Source organism: Equus quagga, chromosome 1, assembly GCF_021613505.1.
Source record: "Equus quagga isolate Etosha38 chromosome 1, UCLA_HA_Equagga_1.0, whole genome shotgun sequence".
NCBI classification, from domain to species: domain Eukaryota; kingdom Metazoa; phylum Chordata; class Mammalia; order Perissodactyla; family Equidae; genus Equus; species Equus quagga.
The window spans coordinates 132,271,784-132,290,176 of NC_060267.1; the positions used below are offsets into that span (position 1 = coordinate 132,271,784).

An 18,393-nucleotide genomic window follows, 5' to 3' on the forward strand; every position below is an offset into this window, starting at 1 on the left:
GAACTGCTCCTTCTAAGACCTGCAGCTTCCAAGCACAGCTCAATAGATGTACACACAATGAGGCCATGGCGTAGAAAGCTCATACAGCTGGTGAGAACAAAAGCCAAAAACAAGTGCAGCAGGAGGCTCCGCTTATGAGGCAGCTCCCTCGGTGCCTCACAGCACACCACATTATCTAGGTTACTCAGCAGTCTGCACTTCCCCAAAACCAGTCCTTGAGGAAAAGCCGGGCATGCAGCTTCTCACCCCCCAGTGGAATGATCATGAAAAATCAGCTCCAACCAGGGCCCATTGATTTGTGCTGCACGCTCCCCTTGAAGACTCAGCTAGCTGTTAAATGAGGTCAGTTCAGTTCAACCCAGCAAGGGCTCACAGCAAACACCCAGGAAAACTGCCAGCCTTACAGCAAATCTTCTAAGTATTACCAATGGAAGAACGTCTTCTCTCTCTAAAGGTAAGAAAGAGACAGCAACACAAGTGGAAATACCTTCCAATTTGTGCAAAGGACGTGTTTAACGGAGAAGAGACTGCTCCTGAATTAGCAACACGGCCCAAACAATGAGTGAGGGGAGCTCGGAGGGCTTAGGCGGGAGGGAGCAAGGCTGCAGGAGGTTCCTCCCATTATATTTTATGTCTCCTACCCAAGCTTGCGATTTTCTCTCACCCCTCCGGGGAGGTGACAAGCTACATCACACACTGCTTGAGGAAGCAGAACTGGCAAGGTTCAGGTCAGACAACAGCTCCTTCCTGGGAAAGGTCTTCAGTGCCAACCTCTGATCCTAAAGTGTTTCGGGCATCTAAATGACTGTAAACTGTGGGGTGTGCACAGCCTCTGCCAGCTGGCTTACACCACCGGGCAGAGAAGAGGATCCGGGCCTGGCATTCGGATGGTCCTCCCCAAGGCTCAGCTGAGGCAGAAACCCTGGCAGCCCCCTTCCCCAGGCTCTGCCCATGTGGCCGGCAAGCCAGTTAATGCTCCCATGGCCTGGCACGCAGACCTATATGGAAGCAACAAGCACGGAGTGAAGTCACACGGCATTAAAACCCTCAGTGATTTCTCATAGCTCACTTTAACTGGGTTTGGCAAAACAACAGGTTAAATCCCTCAGAAATAATGGAAGTTAGAGAGCAGACCACAAGGCTGCCTTCCCACACTGGTGGGATAATCCGCGTATGAAAGTCCATTGTTTTGGCTGCTAGGTTCTTTTTGTTTTTTTTCATATTAATTAGTTACTTTATTTATTTACTTGTAGGCTCCTCTACAGTTAATTAATACAACTAATACTGAGATTAATTGAATCCACCATACAACCAGACTGGGAGCACACGAGCTAACACATTACACCTCAGGTTGCCTCCCAATTAACAGGGGCTGGCCACAGCACATCTAAGAGAAACACTGAACCATCAGGCCGCACTCACAGGAAATTGCTAATGTTTGACCGTTTTTTGATCTATAAAAATAGCCATTTAATGTGACTCGTCCTAAGAGCTTTTTATTCTGAGCAAGTCACCCTGGATTCACTTCGTCCAATATAAAGTACAAGATCCCAGGGCGTGATTTCCTCCCACACAGAGTCAGTGATGACCAAAGGAAGACAGAGATAAGATGGGCCTTTGGAAAGTAAGGAGTCACAACCCAGGCCTGGGAGGCAGGACTGTGTTCCGGTTATCTTGATCACATTGGAAATGTAGTCAGTTACAAACAGAACAGCTAAGGCGGCCTGCAGGCCACTCAATAGGCTGGATGTTAAAACACATGGTGGGACCTCTTGCCAGTTGCATTTTCTTTTATATCTTCCTATCAGTTGCACTTGCCATAAAAATAACACAGATTTTAGTGTAAGATAGGTGTTTCTCAGACATTAGATGCTGCCCCTAAACCCAGAACCTCACGACTATAGTCACAAAACAGTATTATTCTACCAAGTCTCTGGAGTGGTCTACAGGACAGGCTAGATGCTCTGAGTCATTAGTCATGTTTACTCAGAGAGTGTTCCATTTAGTGATGGCGGAGGACACACATGTGCATCCGAGTGCTGACCTAGTTCTGTGCCACATTCTAAGGTGAATTCCCATTATCATTAGCTAAATGTTTGTGAAATCGTGGACAGCACATTATAGCTTAGTACTTTGGGTGTTTCCATTAAAATGGCAAAAGGCAGATGACTTGGAGGTAACGTATGCACATAAGAAGTTGACGTAGAAAGGTCTCCCTGGGAGAGATGTCCTGAAAAGTGGCTTGTTCTGAAAACTGCAGTTTATCTTTCATAGACTCTGGCTTCCTATATGTTACCATTTGGGGTAGAAACACTTAAGAAAGCATTAATAATTATTACTTAAGTAAATAATTAATCACAATGCACGGCAGGGCACTGTGCAAAAGGCTCTAAAGCTGTTATCCCATTAAATCTTCCCAGGGCCCCTAGGTGATAGATAGAGGCAGGAAGGGTACTATCGATCCTCATTCTATGGTTGGGAAAGGGTAGCTTGCAGAGGTGAGGTGACACACACACTGCCCCACCGCTGGTCAGTGTGGCCAGGACTTGGAGCCACTCTAACCTTATTCTTAACAGTTAGCCATTTCCACCTTTAAAATTACTCATCTCCTCTTTCCAAAATAGAGACCACTGATCAGAATTTAAACTCACCGCAATGACTCAAATTGTCATAGTGAATAGTAACTCTTGCAGACAGATGTACACTGCTGTAAATTTCACCAACATCCTAGACACCCTGGCTGTTGCCTGCATACTCCTGGATGTCCTACCTAAATGGTTTTTGGTCTTCTCCCCCCAGTTATGAGGCTCTCACGTCCCATTTTTCAGCTGTCAGTCTGCTTACCTCTAGGTCTTCCTTTAACTATCAAGACCTGAGACTCCATTTGCAATTAGAGCGGGATGAGAAAACTAAGATTCCTGCACCGCTTCACTCACCTATTTAGTCAGTAACGTCCGAGCATCTTTGATGGGCCAGGGCTCCGTCCGAGAGCTGCAGCAGCTGCGGAGCAGTGTCTACAGAGCATACTTTCAGGCTGTGGTGAAGGTGGGTGAGGGACAGACAAAGAGAAATATCTGTCGCAAGGGCTCACAAGAGTCAGAGCAGGGTGACGTGGAGGTGGGGTCAGGGAAGGTGACCTTTGGGCTGAGATCTAACAAAAAAAAAAGGAGCCCTTCTTCTTCCAGGGGGAAGAGTTGGTGCCGAGGCCCAAGGCGGTGGGACTGGGCATGGAGTAGAGCAAGATGGCAGAGAAACTGACAGGAGGCCCTGTGTGCCCAGAGGGGAAGGAGAGCACAGACTGGCCACCAGGGCAATGTTCCTCAAGGCCTTGCACTGCCTGGAAAGGAGGTTAGATTTCATTCAAGGTGGACCAGGAAACCTTGGGAGGGTTTTGATCAGGAGACTGACTTGATCAATGTGCTCCTTCTTTCCTTCATTCAATGCTTTTAAGAACAGCCTGGTCCTATGCTGGATGCAGTATAAATAGTGGTGAACACGACATCATCCTGGAGATCCTGGCCAATGGGGAGGGAAGAGAGAAACCAGGTCACCTCATGGCCACAGGGGGCACTGAGCCCTTCTTAGGTGGGCAGGGGAGGTTTTCTAAACGGAAGTTATTTTACCTGAGATCAGAAGATGAAAAAGTATTAACTGGGCAAAGGAGATGTGGGAACATAGGAAGGAAAGCAGCAGTACGTTCCAGATGGGGGGAACAGAACATATGTAAAGGCCTGGTGTTATGAGGGTACTTGATGACTTCAAGAATAGAAGAATTTCAATATAGCTGGGTCAAGAAAGAAAGAGGGGAGGAAGGAGGGAGAGAGAGAGGGTGATGCCGGAGGGTAAGGATGGGGGGAAATGTCATAATATCAAGAGATGAGAACGGAGAGAGAAACAGGAGGCTTCTCATGGCAGACTTGATAAGGAAGGGCCTAATAATCCAATCATCCAAGTTGGGACACTTCTGGGAGTGAAAGGTAGCACTCTTACAAATGAGACCTTGATAACAGGCATATATGGGGACTGCCCCACTGGGCAAACAGGAAGTACCCCCCTAGTTATTAACCAGAGGGGTTGCCTTTATCCTAAGAGCAATGGGAGGCGATGAGGGAATGTAGGCAGAGAAGGCACATGGCAGCTCTGTACTTCACCCCTTGGCTTCTAGCACAGAAGCACATACATTATGGGTCAGGACTGTAGGCAAGGAACTCTGCACAGAGACCACCACAGAGATGCAGAGGGAAGGTGATGAGGACAGGAACTGGGAACTGGGAACTGGGATCTGGGAGGGGCAGCTGGAGCAGAGATGTGGGAGAGATTGGAGACTACTGAGGAGGAAGGATCAGCGGCTTCTCATAAGGATGGCTTGTACATTTATGTTGTGGGCATCTGGATAAATGGCAGAACCATTCCTGGAATGGGGAGCACTGACAGAGAAAGATGTCTCTAGCTGGTTCTTGCCTCGCTCTCTCCCCACTCAATTGCTTTTTCTTCATTGTTAGCTAATAACCCAATTGGTTAAAATTGTGTGCCAAATAAGAGTAAATAGTCTCTAACTGAGAGTTCAAGGGGCCTCATAGAGAGTAAATAGCTTTGCTCCCCACTGTAGTCTAAGTAGTGAACGGATCTCTGGTCTCTGGGTGTGAACATTTATGATGACGTACTGAGTGTATCTGGGAATAACTATCCCCTGGGGTCTGGGGTTTGATCAGTTTCATCAATGGTATCCCAAAGCTCCGCAGAACTTGAGACATCCAGACAGTGCACCAGAGAAGAAGCCTTGGGAAGAGGACTGTGTGTTTGATGGGATGCTGAGGCAAAACATGGGCAAAGCACAGATGCTACTGGGACCCAAATGACTATCACAGGACAAATCAAAGCATGGTCACTGAAAGCATAGCGACCAAGACAAAGTTTACAAAAGGCAGTCTCCATAGTGTTTCCTGGCTGGAAACTGGGGGAAATGACAGGGCACAACCACCAGGTCACTGCTAAGCAACCATAGGAATGCATTTTGCTCAAATAGCCTCCTCCTTGGCTGAGTGTTACAATCAAGAGAACTAGACGCGCATATGCACGCACGTGCACACACACACACAACCCCCACAAACACAGAGCTTATAGTAGACCTGCCATGTGCAGGCATACAGAAGTCCAAGATGAAGAAATCAATGGACTCCCACTTGGGTAGAGATAAATGATGAACAAACTGTTGGATTATCATTCACTTTACACTTCATACAAACAAGTGGTTCAGCCCTTTCCACTAAAGTAGAAAGCTTACACACAGCCAAGGTAGAAAGGTAGAAAGGTACACAGCTCCATAAGGCTACCATATCACATAGACAATCCCATCACATCATATTCAATGGTACTCTTTTTTGTTTTTTAAAGATTGGCACCTGAGCTAACAACTGTTGCTAATCTTCTTTTTTTTTTTTCTGTCCAATTCCCCCCAGTACATAGTTGTATATTTTAGTTGTGGGTCGTTCTAGTTGAGGCTCAATGGTACTCTTTTAAAACCTAAATCTGAATTAGGCCTATCCCTACACAGCAAGACTTTAGAAGAATGAAATGGTGTTGAAACATGTCAGAAAGGTAACTCTACCTGCTCAGGTAGTGAGGGTAGTAGACAGATAATATCTGGAACAAAAGGTGGGTATCAGTGATGTGACGTAGTACTTACTGATTGTGTATATCTACATGAGTCATTTAAGCTCTCTCTGCATCTCCACCTATCACATGTACTCAGCTGACCATTCACATCTGGGTCCATAATTCCAGATGTATAAATTGGAAATAATAATGGTAATAATCATGAAAATCAAATGAGAAGTATTTTCTAAATTGTAAAACACTATATAATTGATGTTATTATTTTTTATATCTGCCACTATTTACAACATATATCCATGTCTTCTTGCCTTCGGGTTAAATGTAAATGAAATGAGAAATCAGAAACCAGTTAAGTGGCCAGTCTACCCAAGGTTGAAAGTCAGTCCAAGGTAGAGATCCAGCCCAAACCTGCATTTACCAAAAGAGTTAAAATGAGAAGAGTGAAGGATATTACCCAATCTACTCTAGTTCTCAACCACCGATTTCCACGTGGCCCTTGCAGAAGGATTTTAACCTTAGTGTAATGTAAGTGCTTTAATTAATAAGACTTCTCCTCCTAGTCTTGTCCGTAGTCTAGGCCAGGGATCAGCAAACTAGAGTCCACAGGCCTCATGGGCCTGCACCAATTATTGTAAATAAAGTTTTATTGGAACACAGCCATGCCCACTTGTCTCTGGATTACCTACGGCTGCTTTCACGCCACAACAGCAAAGTTGAGTAGTTATGGCAGAAACCACATGGCCCACAAAGGCTAAAGTATTTACTATCTGGCCCTGAACAAAAAACAGTTTGCTGACCCCTGATCTAGACTCATACGAGGAATTCACGATTAGCACACTATACTGAAGTGGAGATTAGCAAAGAAAATTGTGTACTATATGAACGGTTTTAACTCAAACTATGCATTGGCACATATTAGCTAAACTAGATAGTTCCTCAGTAGTAGCTTGGCTATTTTCAAACAAGTGAATTTTATCCAATGAATATAAATATATAATAAAATGTAAATGGAGAAATAATTGAGCATAGTTTCCGGAACATATCTCTCATAGAAACAGTCCCTAGATCATCACTTTAGTAATTTTACAAAGCTACTACTCAAGGAATTAGGAAACATTTTGCTTTATATATCATTTGAATCACTGTAAAATAGCAGTATTCTAATTCATTTAAGCTAATAGGGTGATATGGATTTAAAACATGGGTATATCTCTTGCCCTTGATAAGCAGAAGTCAGTCCATTGCAAAGGGAATAGCTATCTGGAAGTTAGCAGAAAGGACGTCCTCACAATCATAGAAAAACAATTGGGTGAATATTTACAGACCTATAGAAATAGTTTCTAAAAAGGGATTTGTATTAAAGAATTGGAAACTAACATTAAAAATATTTTATTTCTGATCGCAAAAGTATTTTGTGTTCAGTGTAAAGACATTTGCTGCTCAATGGGTACAAAGTTTCAGTTATACAAGATGAGTAATTTCTAGAGATCTGCTGTGCAAGATCATGCCTATAGTTACCAAAACTGTACTGAAAACTCAAAAATTTGTTAAAAGAGTACATTTCATGTTAAATATTCTTAGTATAATTTGAAAAAAAAAGAAATATATCAAACGTACCTCCTGAATCCCTCAGCTACTTCCCTTTCTTCCTTCCTTCTCTCCCTCTTCCCTTCCATTTCCTGCCCGTTCCTCCTTCCTTCACTTCTTTCTATCTTTAAGCAGTATAGAAACCATGAAGCATACTATTCTGCAACTTACTTTTTTTGAACCGAACTATACACCACTGTTACTCTTTCATGGTAAGAGACAGAAACCTACCTTATTCTTGTTTAGAGCTGCATTGTATTAAGTTATATTGGATCTAGAAGAATTTATTTACATTTAAGTTGTTCCCAATTTTTCTCTGTGTCAGTTATTTTTAATGTACTCATGACATTTTAAAAGTAATGCAATTCTTGCTACCTCTTATTAGTTTTGAATTAAATAAAAGTAGGTTAGTGTTTGTTCTCTCTGCAACCTCTGTCTCCCTTAGTGTTTGGGCAGGCAACATTCACTGACGTGCAGAGGGCTACTTTCTGCCTGCAGTTCATAACATGTCCCTCACTCCAACATCACTGGCAAACTGCACACTGGATGCCCATAAAGCCACAGGAGGGGGGAGGTTTTAGAATCCAGGGTGCCTCTTTTGACAAAGCTCAGGCTGGAAGAAACAGTCCTGGGGAAAATCAGCAGCTCTAATGTGTACTTTTGTTAATTCATGGAGGTCCAGTGTCTCCTGACGCCATGGGAAAAGATCAAAACTGCCGAGGAAGATGAGAGTTACATGGGTTTCTAAGATCGGTTGATTTTGCAACAAATAATTCACAAATGAATCTTAAACAGAGCCATGAAATTCAGTGGATTTCAGAACATCTTCATTATAAAACCAGAGAAAAACCATATCAGTCTCCTTCCTGCCTTCCCCCAGAGAGACCACAGGAGGTTTATTTTAAGGTCTGATGAGTGGTTCAGAGGGTCTGAAGTAGATTAGGACGAGCATTTACTTATTTGAATTCTATATTTGAGTTCCAGGCTCACCCAATTTGTCGTGGTTCGTTTTTCCTTAAAGAAAAAAAAAGTCACTTATTTGGTACAGAAAGCAGCAAAGTAAAACTCTCTCCAGACAGTAAACAATATCTTTAAAAGTCAAAAAAAAAAAAAAAAAAAAAAAAAAAAAAAAAAACCTTGATAGAACCTCAAGCTCACTTGCTCAGGGACAATGTGTCATGGGCTACTTCAAGCAAAGTCACAGGAAATCTGTGAACCAGGACAATTTAGTTAACCAAGGCCAGCATTTTTACTCTAAGCTTTTCTTCTCTTTCAAGACTCATTGAGATTCTCACACCCCTCTTTCAAATTTTTTTAATGAATTTTATCAAATACTGTTTTAATTAAAATGATCCAGTTCTGATTTTTCAGGAAGACACATAAACATTGTAAAACCAGACTGCTATCATTGGACTAAAGGGGCACGACATAATAATCCAAGATGTCACCTTCTAGAAGCTTTTTCATGCCCTTTCATTAACTGGAAATAACATTACAGTGGCTGCCAGGGACATCATCATAGGATGAAAAGTTATAGGTAGGAAAGAATCTCAGTTATTTGGCTATCATGAGAACTTGTCAGGATACATATGGATATTGTGAGAGAAGAATGAAATGTCCCAAAGGATTTGGCACGTTTTAGTCAGAATTACTGAACTCACGGGATGGAAGGCTAGCATCACTGTGCACACTGCCAGTTCTACACAGGTTTATACAGGAGGTCATCATCTCCCATCCGCATTTCACAAAGAACATGAGCAAATGGCTTCAAGCTGCCATTCACGGGATTTAGCCTGAACTAGAGAGACTAGTAAGAATTGCCAACCCTGGAATCAGATAATTTTACCTACAATCTAATTCAGATTTTCCTGTACTAAAACATAATGAGTTTCATGCTTTCACGTTCAATGTTTTGTGGATCTTCTATTGAAACCAAAAAAAAAAAAATTTTTTCAAGCAGAATCCTCTCCCAGGTGGCTCATCTATTCATTCATTCATTCATTCTTCATTCATTCATTCTTCATTCATTCATGCTTCTACTGAGCATCTACCTTATAGGGACTGGCCTGGTTGCCCAGAGTCTTTTCCTTCTGGAAAACCAAGCAGGTGTGTCCAACACAGGTCTGCCTCTTAGCCACAGAAGTAGACACCTGGACCAGGCTGCTGGCTGGGCTGCTCTACCCATTGGAGATGCAATTATGGATCCAGAATGGGCTCCTGACCTAGCAGAATCAATCAGAGTCTGTAGAAGACATGTCGGGGAGGCTTCTGGGGAGTGGGGGATGTCCCCCGACATCACGTTTAAGGCCTTGGGTGCAGGCTTTTCTACCCTAGGACTTTGCAGTTAGGTGAGCTGATGTAAATTCCCATTTCACTTTTTATGAATTTGCTGGTCTCTGTCATATGCCACTAGGCAAGTCTTGAATGTACATGGCTTAACATCAATTTGATGATAAAAACGGAAATTGGTTCAAATTAGCCAAAGGAGCTCATCTTTGTTTTAAAATATCCCAATGTTCTAAGGAAAAATAAATTCTTTATCTTCTGAGATTTTCTCCAAATAAAAAGTCCCATAAGATAAAAACATTGAGACCTTTTGCCATTATAAATTGAACCACAATAAGTACCTTTTTTTCAGTTAACTACAGCAACCTAATACACATTGTTTGACTGTTCACACTGATTTGATAAAGTCCCATTTTAAGATTTCCTCATATACTTCAGATTATTTTTTAATTAAAGCTTTTATTTTGAGGTAACTGCAGATCCACATGCAGTTCTCAGAAATAACAGAGAGAAAGACACCATATATCTTTTACCCAGTATTCTCCAATGACATGTTGTAAAACTGTAGTTCAATATTACAGCCAGGGTACTGACGTTGATACATTCACGATACAGAACAGTTCCACCCCCACAAGGAGCCCTGACGCTGCCCTTTTATGACCTCTCCCCATTCCCATGTCACTCGGGATAATTCCCCAAATATTCATCCAAGTTATTGTGTGTATCAGTAGTTCTTTCATTTTTTAATTGCTAAGCAGTATTCCATGGTATGGATATATCACAATTTGTTTAACCATTCACCTACTGAAGGGTATCTGGGTTCTTTCCAGTTTGGGGCTATTACCAATAAAGTTGCTATGAATATTTGTGTGTAGGCTTTTGTGTGAACGTAAGTCTTCATTTCTCTGAGATAAATGCCGAAGAGTACAAGTGCTGGGTCATATCATAACTGCATGTTTAGTTTTATAAGAAATTGCCAAACATTTTCCGGAGTGGCTGTATCATTTTACAGTCCCATCACCAATGTACGCTCCAATTTCTCTACATCCTCACCAGCATTTGAATTTTTATTTTATTCTTTCTATTTTTTTCTTCTAGCCATTCTCATAGGTGTGTAGTGACATCTCATTGGGGTTTAAATTTGCATTTACCTAGCTGGTGATGTTAAATATCTTTTCACGTACTTAGTTGCCATCTATATATCCACTTCAGTAAAATATCTCCTCATGTCTGTTGCCCATTTTCTAACTGGATTATTTGTTTTTAGTGTTTGAGTTTGAGCTATTTATACATTCTCTATACACTCATTCTTTATCAGATATGAGCTTTACAAATATCTTCTCCCGATCTATAGATACATCTTCTCAGCATTTCAGCAGGGTCTTTCACATAGCAAAAGTTTTTCTCTAAATTTAATGAGATCCATTTTATCAAATTTTCCTTTTATGGATTGTGCTTTTGGTGTCCAGCCTACGGACTCTGTCTAACCCTACACTCTGAAGGTTTTCTCCGACGTGTTTTCAGAGAGTGTCGTAGTTGAACATTTTGCATGTAAGTCTTTCATCCATTTGAGTTAAATTTTGTCTGAGTTGTAAGGTTTGGGCCAACATTAAGTTTGTTTGTTTGTTTCTGCTTTTGGATGTTCAATTGCTCCAGTACCATTTGTTGAAAGAATATCCTTCCTCCACCGAATTGTTTTTGCACTTTTGTCAAAAATCAGTTGAGCATTTTTGATTGGGTCTATGTCTGTGTTCTTTCTTCTATTCATACATCTATGTGTACTCTTCCATCGATCCCACACTGTTTCGATTACTGTATCTAAATAATAGGCCTTAACGTTGGGTAAATTGATTCCTCTTACTTTCTTCTTCTTTTTCAAGATTATTTTACTATTCTAAGTCCTGTGTGTTTCTATGTAATTTTAGAATATTCTTGTCTATGTCTACAAAAATCTTGCTGGGGGGGGCCGCCTGGTGGCTTAAGGGTTAAGTTCACATGCTCCACTTTGGTTGCCACAGGTCCCACTTTGGTAGTTCGCAGATTCGGATCCCGGGTGCAGACCTAGCACTGCTGGTCAAGGCACGCTGTGGCAGCATCCCACATAAAATAGTGGAAGACTGGCACAGATGTTAGCTCAGCAACAATCTTCCTCAAGCAAAAAGAGGAAGATTGGCAAAAGATGTTAGCTCAGGGCCAATCTTCCTCACACACACACACAAAAATCTTGCTGGACTTGACAGTAATTGCGTTAAACCTACAGATCAATTCAAAGAGAACTGACATCTTTGTTATGTTGAGTCTTCCCTCCATGAACATGGTAAGTGCCTCCATTTATTTAGGCCTTCTCTCATCAGCATTTTGTAATTTTCCGCATATAGAGCCTGTACTTGTTTATTAAGTTTATTTCTTTGGAGGATTGTAAATGGCATTTAAAAAAAAATTTTTGTTGCCATATGTTCATTGTTAGTATATGGAAGTGTGATTGGTTTTTGTGTTTTGATCTTGTATATGTGACTTTGCTGAACTCACGTTTTTGGGTTTTGCTTTTTTGGTAGATTCTTTGGGATTTTCTACACTTATAATCATGTCATGCGAAAACAGAGACAGTCTGATTTCTTCCTTTCTGACCTATATGCCTTTTATTTCTTTTCCTAGCTTTATTGCACTGGCAGGAACTTACAATTCTATTTTGAATAAAAGTAGCGAGTGTGAACATCCTTACCCGTTCCCAATCTTAAGAGCAAAAGCTTTTAAACTTCCACTGCTAAGTTTGATGTCAGCTATAGGTTTTCGCAGACGGTCTTTATCAATTTGAGGAAGTTACCTCTCTTCCTATTTTCCTGAGAGGTTTTTTTTTAATCAAGAATGTGTGTGGGATTTTATCAAATGCTTTTTCTGAGTTCGTTGATATGATCATATGATTTTTCACCTTTAGCCTGTTAATATAGTGAATTACATTGATTGTTTTGATATTGATGTCAAACCAGCTTTGCATATCTGCAATAAAGCCTACTTGGTGATGGTGTGTTATTCTTTAGATATATTGTTGGATTTGATATGCCAAAATTTTGTTGAGATTCCTGCTGTAAGTTCATGAGGGATATTGGTCGGTAGTTTTCTTTTTCTGTGCTGTCTTTGGTTTATCAGGGAACTAGAGCCTCAGAAAATGAGTTGGAGAGATTTCCCTCCTCTTCTGTTTTTCTGGAAGAGATTCTGTAAAATTGATATTAATTCTTTTTTAAATGTTGTGTAAAACTCTCCAGTGAAAGCATCTCTGAGAGTGGAGATTTCTTTTTGAAACTTTAAATTATGATTTTGATTTCTTTAATATTTATAGGACTATTCAGGTTACCTATTTTGTCTCAGTTGGATTTTGGTAGCTTGTAGTTTTTGAGTTCCTGATATTGGTGATTTGTGACTTGTCTTTTTTTATTTTTATCAGCTTTGCTAGAGGATTTATCAGTTTTATTGATTTTCTTTTGAAGAACCAGCTTTTGGTGTCATTGGTTTTTCCTCTACTGTTTTCCTGTTTCAATTTAATCGATTTCTGCTTTTTATTATTTCCTTCCTTCTGTTTGCTTTGGATTTATTTTGCTTTCCTTTTCCTAGTTTCTTGTGGTAGGAAGTTAAACTATTAATTTGAGGCTTTCCTCTTTTTAATGTAAGCATTTAATGCTATATATTTCCTTCTCAATACTGTCACAGCTTTGTTCCACATATTTTGATACCCTGTCTTTTCATTTCACTCTATTTTATATTTTTAAAATTTCCTTCAAGACTTTCTCTTTGATCCATAAATTATTTCGTAGTGTATTGTTTAATTTCTAAGTGTTTAGAGATTTTTCTGTTGTCTTCATGTTGTTGATTTCTAGTTTGATTCCATTATCATCAGAAAAGGTGCTCTGTATGATTTCAACTCTTTTAAAGTTGTTGAGGTTTATATTATGTCTCAGGGTATGTTTTATCTTGGTTAATGTTCCATGGGTGCTTTAAAAGAATGTGTATTCTGCTGTTGTTGGGTAGAGTAATCAATGAATGCTGTTTCGATCTTATTAGTTGATGGTTTTGCTCAGTTCTATACTCTTGCTGAGTTTTGGTTTAACAGTTTATCAATTCATGACTGTGAAGTGTACAAGTCCCTAACTATAACTGTAGGTTTTTCTATTTCTGCTCTCAGCTCTTTTAATTTTTCCTTCGCGTGTTTTGAAGCTCTGTAGTTTGGGCAAACACACTTAGCATTGTTATGTCTTCCTGGTGGATTGATCCTCTTATCATTATGTATTGTCCCTCTTTGTCTCTAGTAATTTTCTTTGCTTTGAAGACGACTTTACCTGATATTAATATAGCCACTCCTATTTTTTTCTAAATGTTTGCATAGTATATCTTTTCCCATCCTTTTACTTTCAACAAATCTATCTCATTATATTTCAAGTGAATTTCTTGTAGTCAGCATATGGCTAGATATTTTTAAATCTACTTGGCCAATCTCTATCTTTTAATTGGTGTGCTTAGAACATTTATGTTAAAGATAATTAGTGCTATGTTAGGGCTTAAGTTTGCCAATTTATCTCTTTTTCCTGTTTATTTCCTCTGTTTCTCATTTCTGTTTCTCTTTTCTCACATTCCTGTAAGTTACTTTTTGTGTGTGTGTGAGGAAGACTGGCCCTGAGCTAACATCTGTGCCAATCTTCTTCTATTTTATGTGGGGTGCCGCCATAGCATGGCTTGATGCGTGGTGCTACGTCGGTGCCCAGGATTTGAAACTGCAAACTCTGGGCCACAGGAGCAGAGCACACAAACTTAACCACTAAGCCACCAGGCTGGCCCCCCGTGAGTTACTTTTTTACATGTTCCTCTTTTTATTGTTTTCTTAATGGTTGCTCTAGGTATTACAACACAAATATGTAATTCATCACAGTATACTGTTATCAGCATTTACCACTTCCAGTGAAATGTAGAAAAGTTACTTCTAATTAGGTCCCTTTACCCTCCATACATTTTAAATATAATTGCCTTAAGTATTTCCTCAACAAACGTTGGACACCATATCAGATGATGATATAATTTTTGTTTCAACTATCAAAAATGATTTAAGAATCTCCTGAGAATTAGAATAGTCTATTATACTTACTCCTATATTTCCCATTCCAATTTCTTTCCTTTCTGAAGTTTCAAGACTTTTTCTGTAATTTCTTTCCTGTTTGGAGAACTTCTGTAATCATTCTTTAAGGGTAGGTTTTCTCACAAAAAATTCTCAGAGTTTTCCTTCATCTGAGAATGTCTTTATTTCCCTTTCATCCATGAAGGATATTTTCACTGAACATAGAGTGCTGAGTTGACAATTCTTTTCTTTCAGTACTTGAAAAATGCTATGCCACTTCCTTCTTGTCTCCATGATTTCATATGAGAAATATGCTGTCATTCAAGTTGGTAATTTAAGTAATATGTCCTTTCTTTCTGGCTGCTATCAAGTTTTTTTTTCTTGACTAATTATATTTAACTATGATGTGTCCTGTCATGGATTTACTTGGGTTAATCCTACTTGGAATTTTCTCAGCCTCTTGAATCTGTATGTTGATGCTTTTCACTAATTTTGGGAAGTTCTCAGCCAATATATCTTCAAATATCTATCCAGTCCCACTCTCCTGGGACTTATACTACACAAATGCTAGCTCTTTTGTTGCCCCACATGTCCCTGAGACTCTGTTCATTTTCTTCCAGTCCATTTTCTCTCTGTTTTTCAGGCTCGGTAATTCCTATTGATCTGTCCTGAAGTTCACCGATTCTATCTAGTACCATCTCCACTCTACCATTGAGCTGATTTAGTGAGCCTTTTGTTTTGGTGACTGCATTCTTCAGTTCTATAATTTCCATTTGGCTCTTTTTTATAACCTCTATTTCTTTGCTATTTTCTATTTTTTCATTTGTTTCAAGAGAATTCCTAATAGCTTGTTGAAGCAATTTGATAATTTCAACATCTGATTCATGTCAATATTGGGTTCCGTTGATTGTCTTTTCTCATTCATGTGATTTTCCTGGTTCTTGAGATGACAAGGAATTTTTAATTGCATTCTGGGCATTTTGGGTTGTATATTATAAGACTCTGGGTCCTGTTTAATCTTTTTTCTTAGCAACCAGTTTCTCTGTTGAGGTATAGCACAAGGGCCAAGTCGATGTGGGTAGGGTGGAAGATAAACTCCTAGCCCATTTTCTCTAAAATTGTTTTCATTCATAAGACCTCATATCTTCAAATATCACACCACCCTTGTCCATTTGGAAAGCCACTTGGAGGAAGGCCTGGATCATTTTAAGCATCTTTTCTATTTAATGTTGAAAGCACCATCACTGGACACCCATTTGAGGCTTTGGCAGACATTCGAATGCTACAATATTGAGAAGGCGGTGGAATCTAGAGCCAGGCCATGGCCAAACAAAGGGCGAGTCCCTAGAGAACTTGGCTGTAGGTTTCAGTCATGTTCTTCCTACCTTAGCCTAGAAAATGACCATGAACAAATATTCCCTAGATATTCAACTACAATGTACTTCCTTCTGTCTCCTAAAAACGGCTTGTTATGATGTTTCTTCCCCCTCAAATTGAAGCTTGGATATTAACTCTGGCATAATTTTTTCTTCTCACTCTGTCCCACTTGTAATGAATTTCTCCCTATCCTCTGTTGTTCACTCCCTCAGAGATGCCCAAACCGAATGCTTCTACTACCTGCATCTAAGATAGCCCCAAGGCCACTCCCTGCCCACTAGGGTCAGGGGCTTCTCTGCAGCACATGCACAGCGCCTCACAGAAGCCTACCTTGGCCACTGTCCTCAGCCACTGCATGGGGGTCTGCTCTCCAGGAGAGGAGCGTTATTTTACTGTACTCACATGGCAAGTACAACAAAACATCGTGAGTAATGGCCGCTATGAGTCCCAGGAGGTATAACATTGTTGCAGCCAGAGATATAGTTTCAACTGAAGTTGTCACCTGGCCCTGAAGGGGTGCTATGGTGGTAGCTGTGGTGGTTATACTGGCAAATTTAAAAGTGGTCAAAGGGAAACAGGATTTATTTTATAGAAATCTATCCTGACGATTTTCCCAAAATGCTCCAACTGGAAGGGAAACTTCTATCCCATTTCCTAGGATCCTCCTTTAACATATCTTCCTTTTGTTCTACAGTATTTATGGAGCAGGTAATGCTTGGAGCATTGAGGATGCAGCAGAGAGCAGGCATTATCCCCATCCTTGTAAAGCTTACCTTCTAACCCAGGAGTCAAGTTAACCCAATAGCTACCCCAACAATTATTTAATCAATTATATTGAGTACAACAAGAGATGTAACAAGTGGGTTCAATTTTCTCTGAAATCTCAGCAAGAGCCATATTCTTTCAATGGTGTCAACATGGGTGTCAAGCACAACATAGGATGTACTTAGAGCAAGAAAAAAGAAAATCAACACAATTGTTTTGGAACTAGTGAGCATCTGAACTCAATGCAATTATTTTACTGCCATCATTTTATTTGTGCCTCTTCATAAACGTTCTACAAGCTGGGGTTCCCAGGCCCTCAACAAAAGGGCAGTACATTTGATGAGTTTCTAAAAATAAGGACAGAATTATTGTAAGCAGTCACTGTGAGGGAGACAGGGGTGTGCCACGACCCCTGATTCACCAGCCCAGCGGCAAGCCCTACCTCCTTGTTTGTCCTGTCGGCTTGCACCAACGTTCCATTCAGGCAAGGTTCCACATAGTGAAGCTCCTCGTTATACTGCAAAGGGAAGAAACAGCCAAGAGGAAACACTTAATTAAGCATTTGAAGGGTACTACTTAATAACTGAAGGATACACACACACAAACAAAAAAGCAGCGCAATCACAAGCTCAGTTCATATAAGGTGACTTTCTCAACTGGTGCCCCTATAGAAAAGTGTGATTAAGTGCCAAAGACAGACTTTACTCTCTTCTTGTTTGAAGGAGAAACTTGTAGAGCATGTGTTGGTGTATGGCAGTCTTCCGCATATACACAGCTAACTGATAATCCTTCAAGGGTGGCTCCATCTCTGGGGCTCCATGGGCATAGCTGACAGTGCGTGGGCCAGGTGGGATATGAGGAGCATACCAGAGGTGGGTGGATACAGCTCCAGGTCCCGTCTTTGGCTTTGTGGAGCCAAGGAGCCCATGTGTAGGTCACAGGTGAGTGAGGACAGAATGAAGGGACGGAGAAGTCACTCTGTGGTCAGAGCACTGCTCACACACAGTGACAAGACCTTCCCAACATTGGCCTTCTCATCATTTTTGATCCCAGAATACCCAGAACATGACGCTTTGTTTTTGTCCAAAGCTCACAACTAGGAAGTGGAAATTTGAGTGTTCTTATCTTCATTTCTCTCATCAAGCACAATTCTCTGCAGTATAGCTAGGCTGGTCCTTCTAAAACACAAATCTGATCATGTTGCCTCTTGTCAACCCAGTTCACAGCTTCCCACTGCTCTGCAGATGAACCTTCCAGGGCTTGGCAGGGCTCTGGACACTTGGCCATGTTCTAGCATCTTCACTCATTAATCCTCCCCATAAACTTAGCATCAGCTTGCCCTAATTCCCTTCCTGCCCTCTAACAGGTCCCATCTTTTCCTTTAGGCCTCCCACTATGGGGTCCTCTGCCTGGAGCCCTCACTCTGGCATCTCCTGCCTAACTCTTGTTCACCCTCTGGGTCAGCTCATCCCTGCCTCCCCTGGGAAGCAGCCTCTGGTGTAGGTGAGGCCTCTCTCCTGTATATCCCTAATTCTAATTACTTGGTACCTGGATCCCTTGCCACAAGGTGGGGCCACATCGTTAGGGTCCAAGTCTGGTTTCTCAGTGTATTCCCTGTGACAAGGGCTGGGTCCACAGTAGGTCCCAAGAACCATTTGTTC

The 18,393-nt window shown here is 40.9% G+C and overlaps 1 protein-coding gene across 3 annotated transcripts in view; it reads right to left on the reverse strand.

Annotated features, from left to right (window-relative positions):
• Positions 1–18,393, reverse strand: part of CACNA2D3 (calcium voltage-gated channel auxiliary subunit alpha2delta 3) — an 827,558-nt gene that overhangs the window by 413,569 nt on the left and 395,596 nt on the right. For all 3 annotated transcript variants that reach the window (XM_046679102.1, XM_046679095.1, XM_046679111.1), the window contains one exon: positions 17,175–17,249. In XM_046679102.1, coding sequence (XP_046535058.1) covers positions 17,175–17,249 — 75 coding nt within the window. The remainder of the gene's footprint in view (positions 1–17,174; positions 17,250–18,393) is intronic.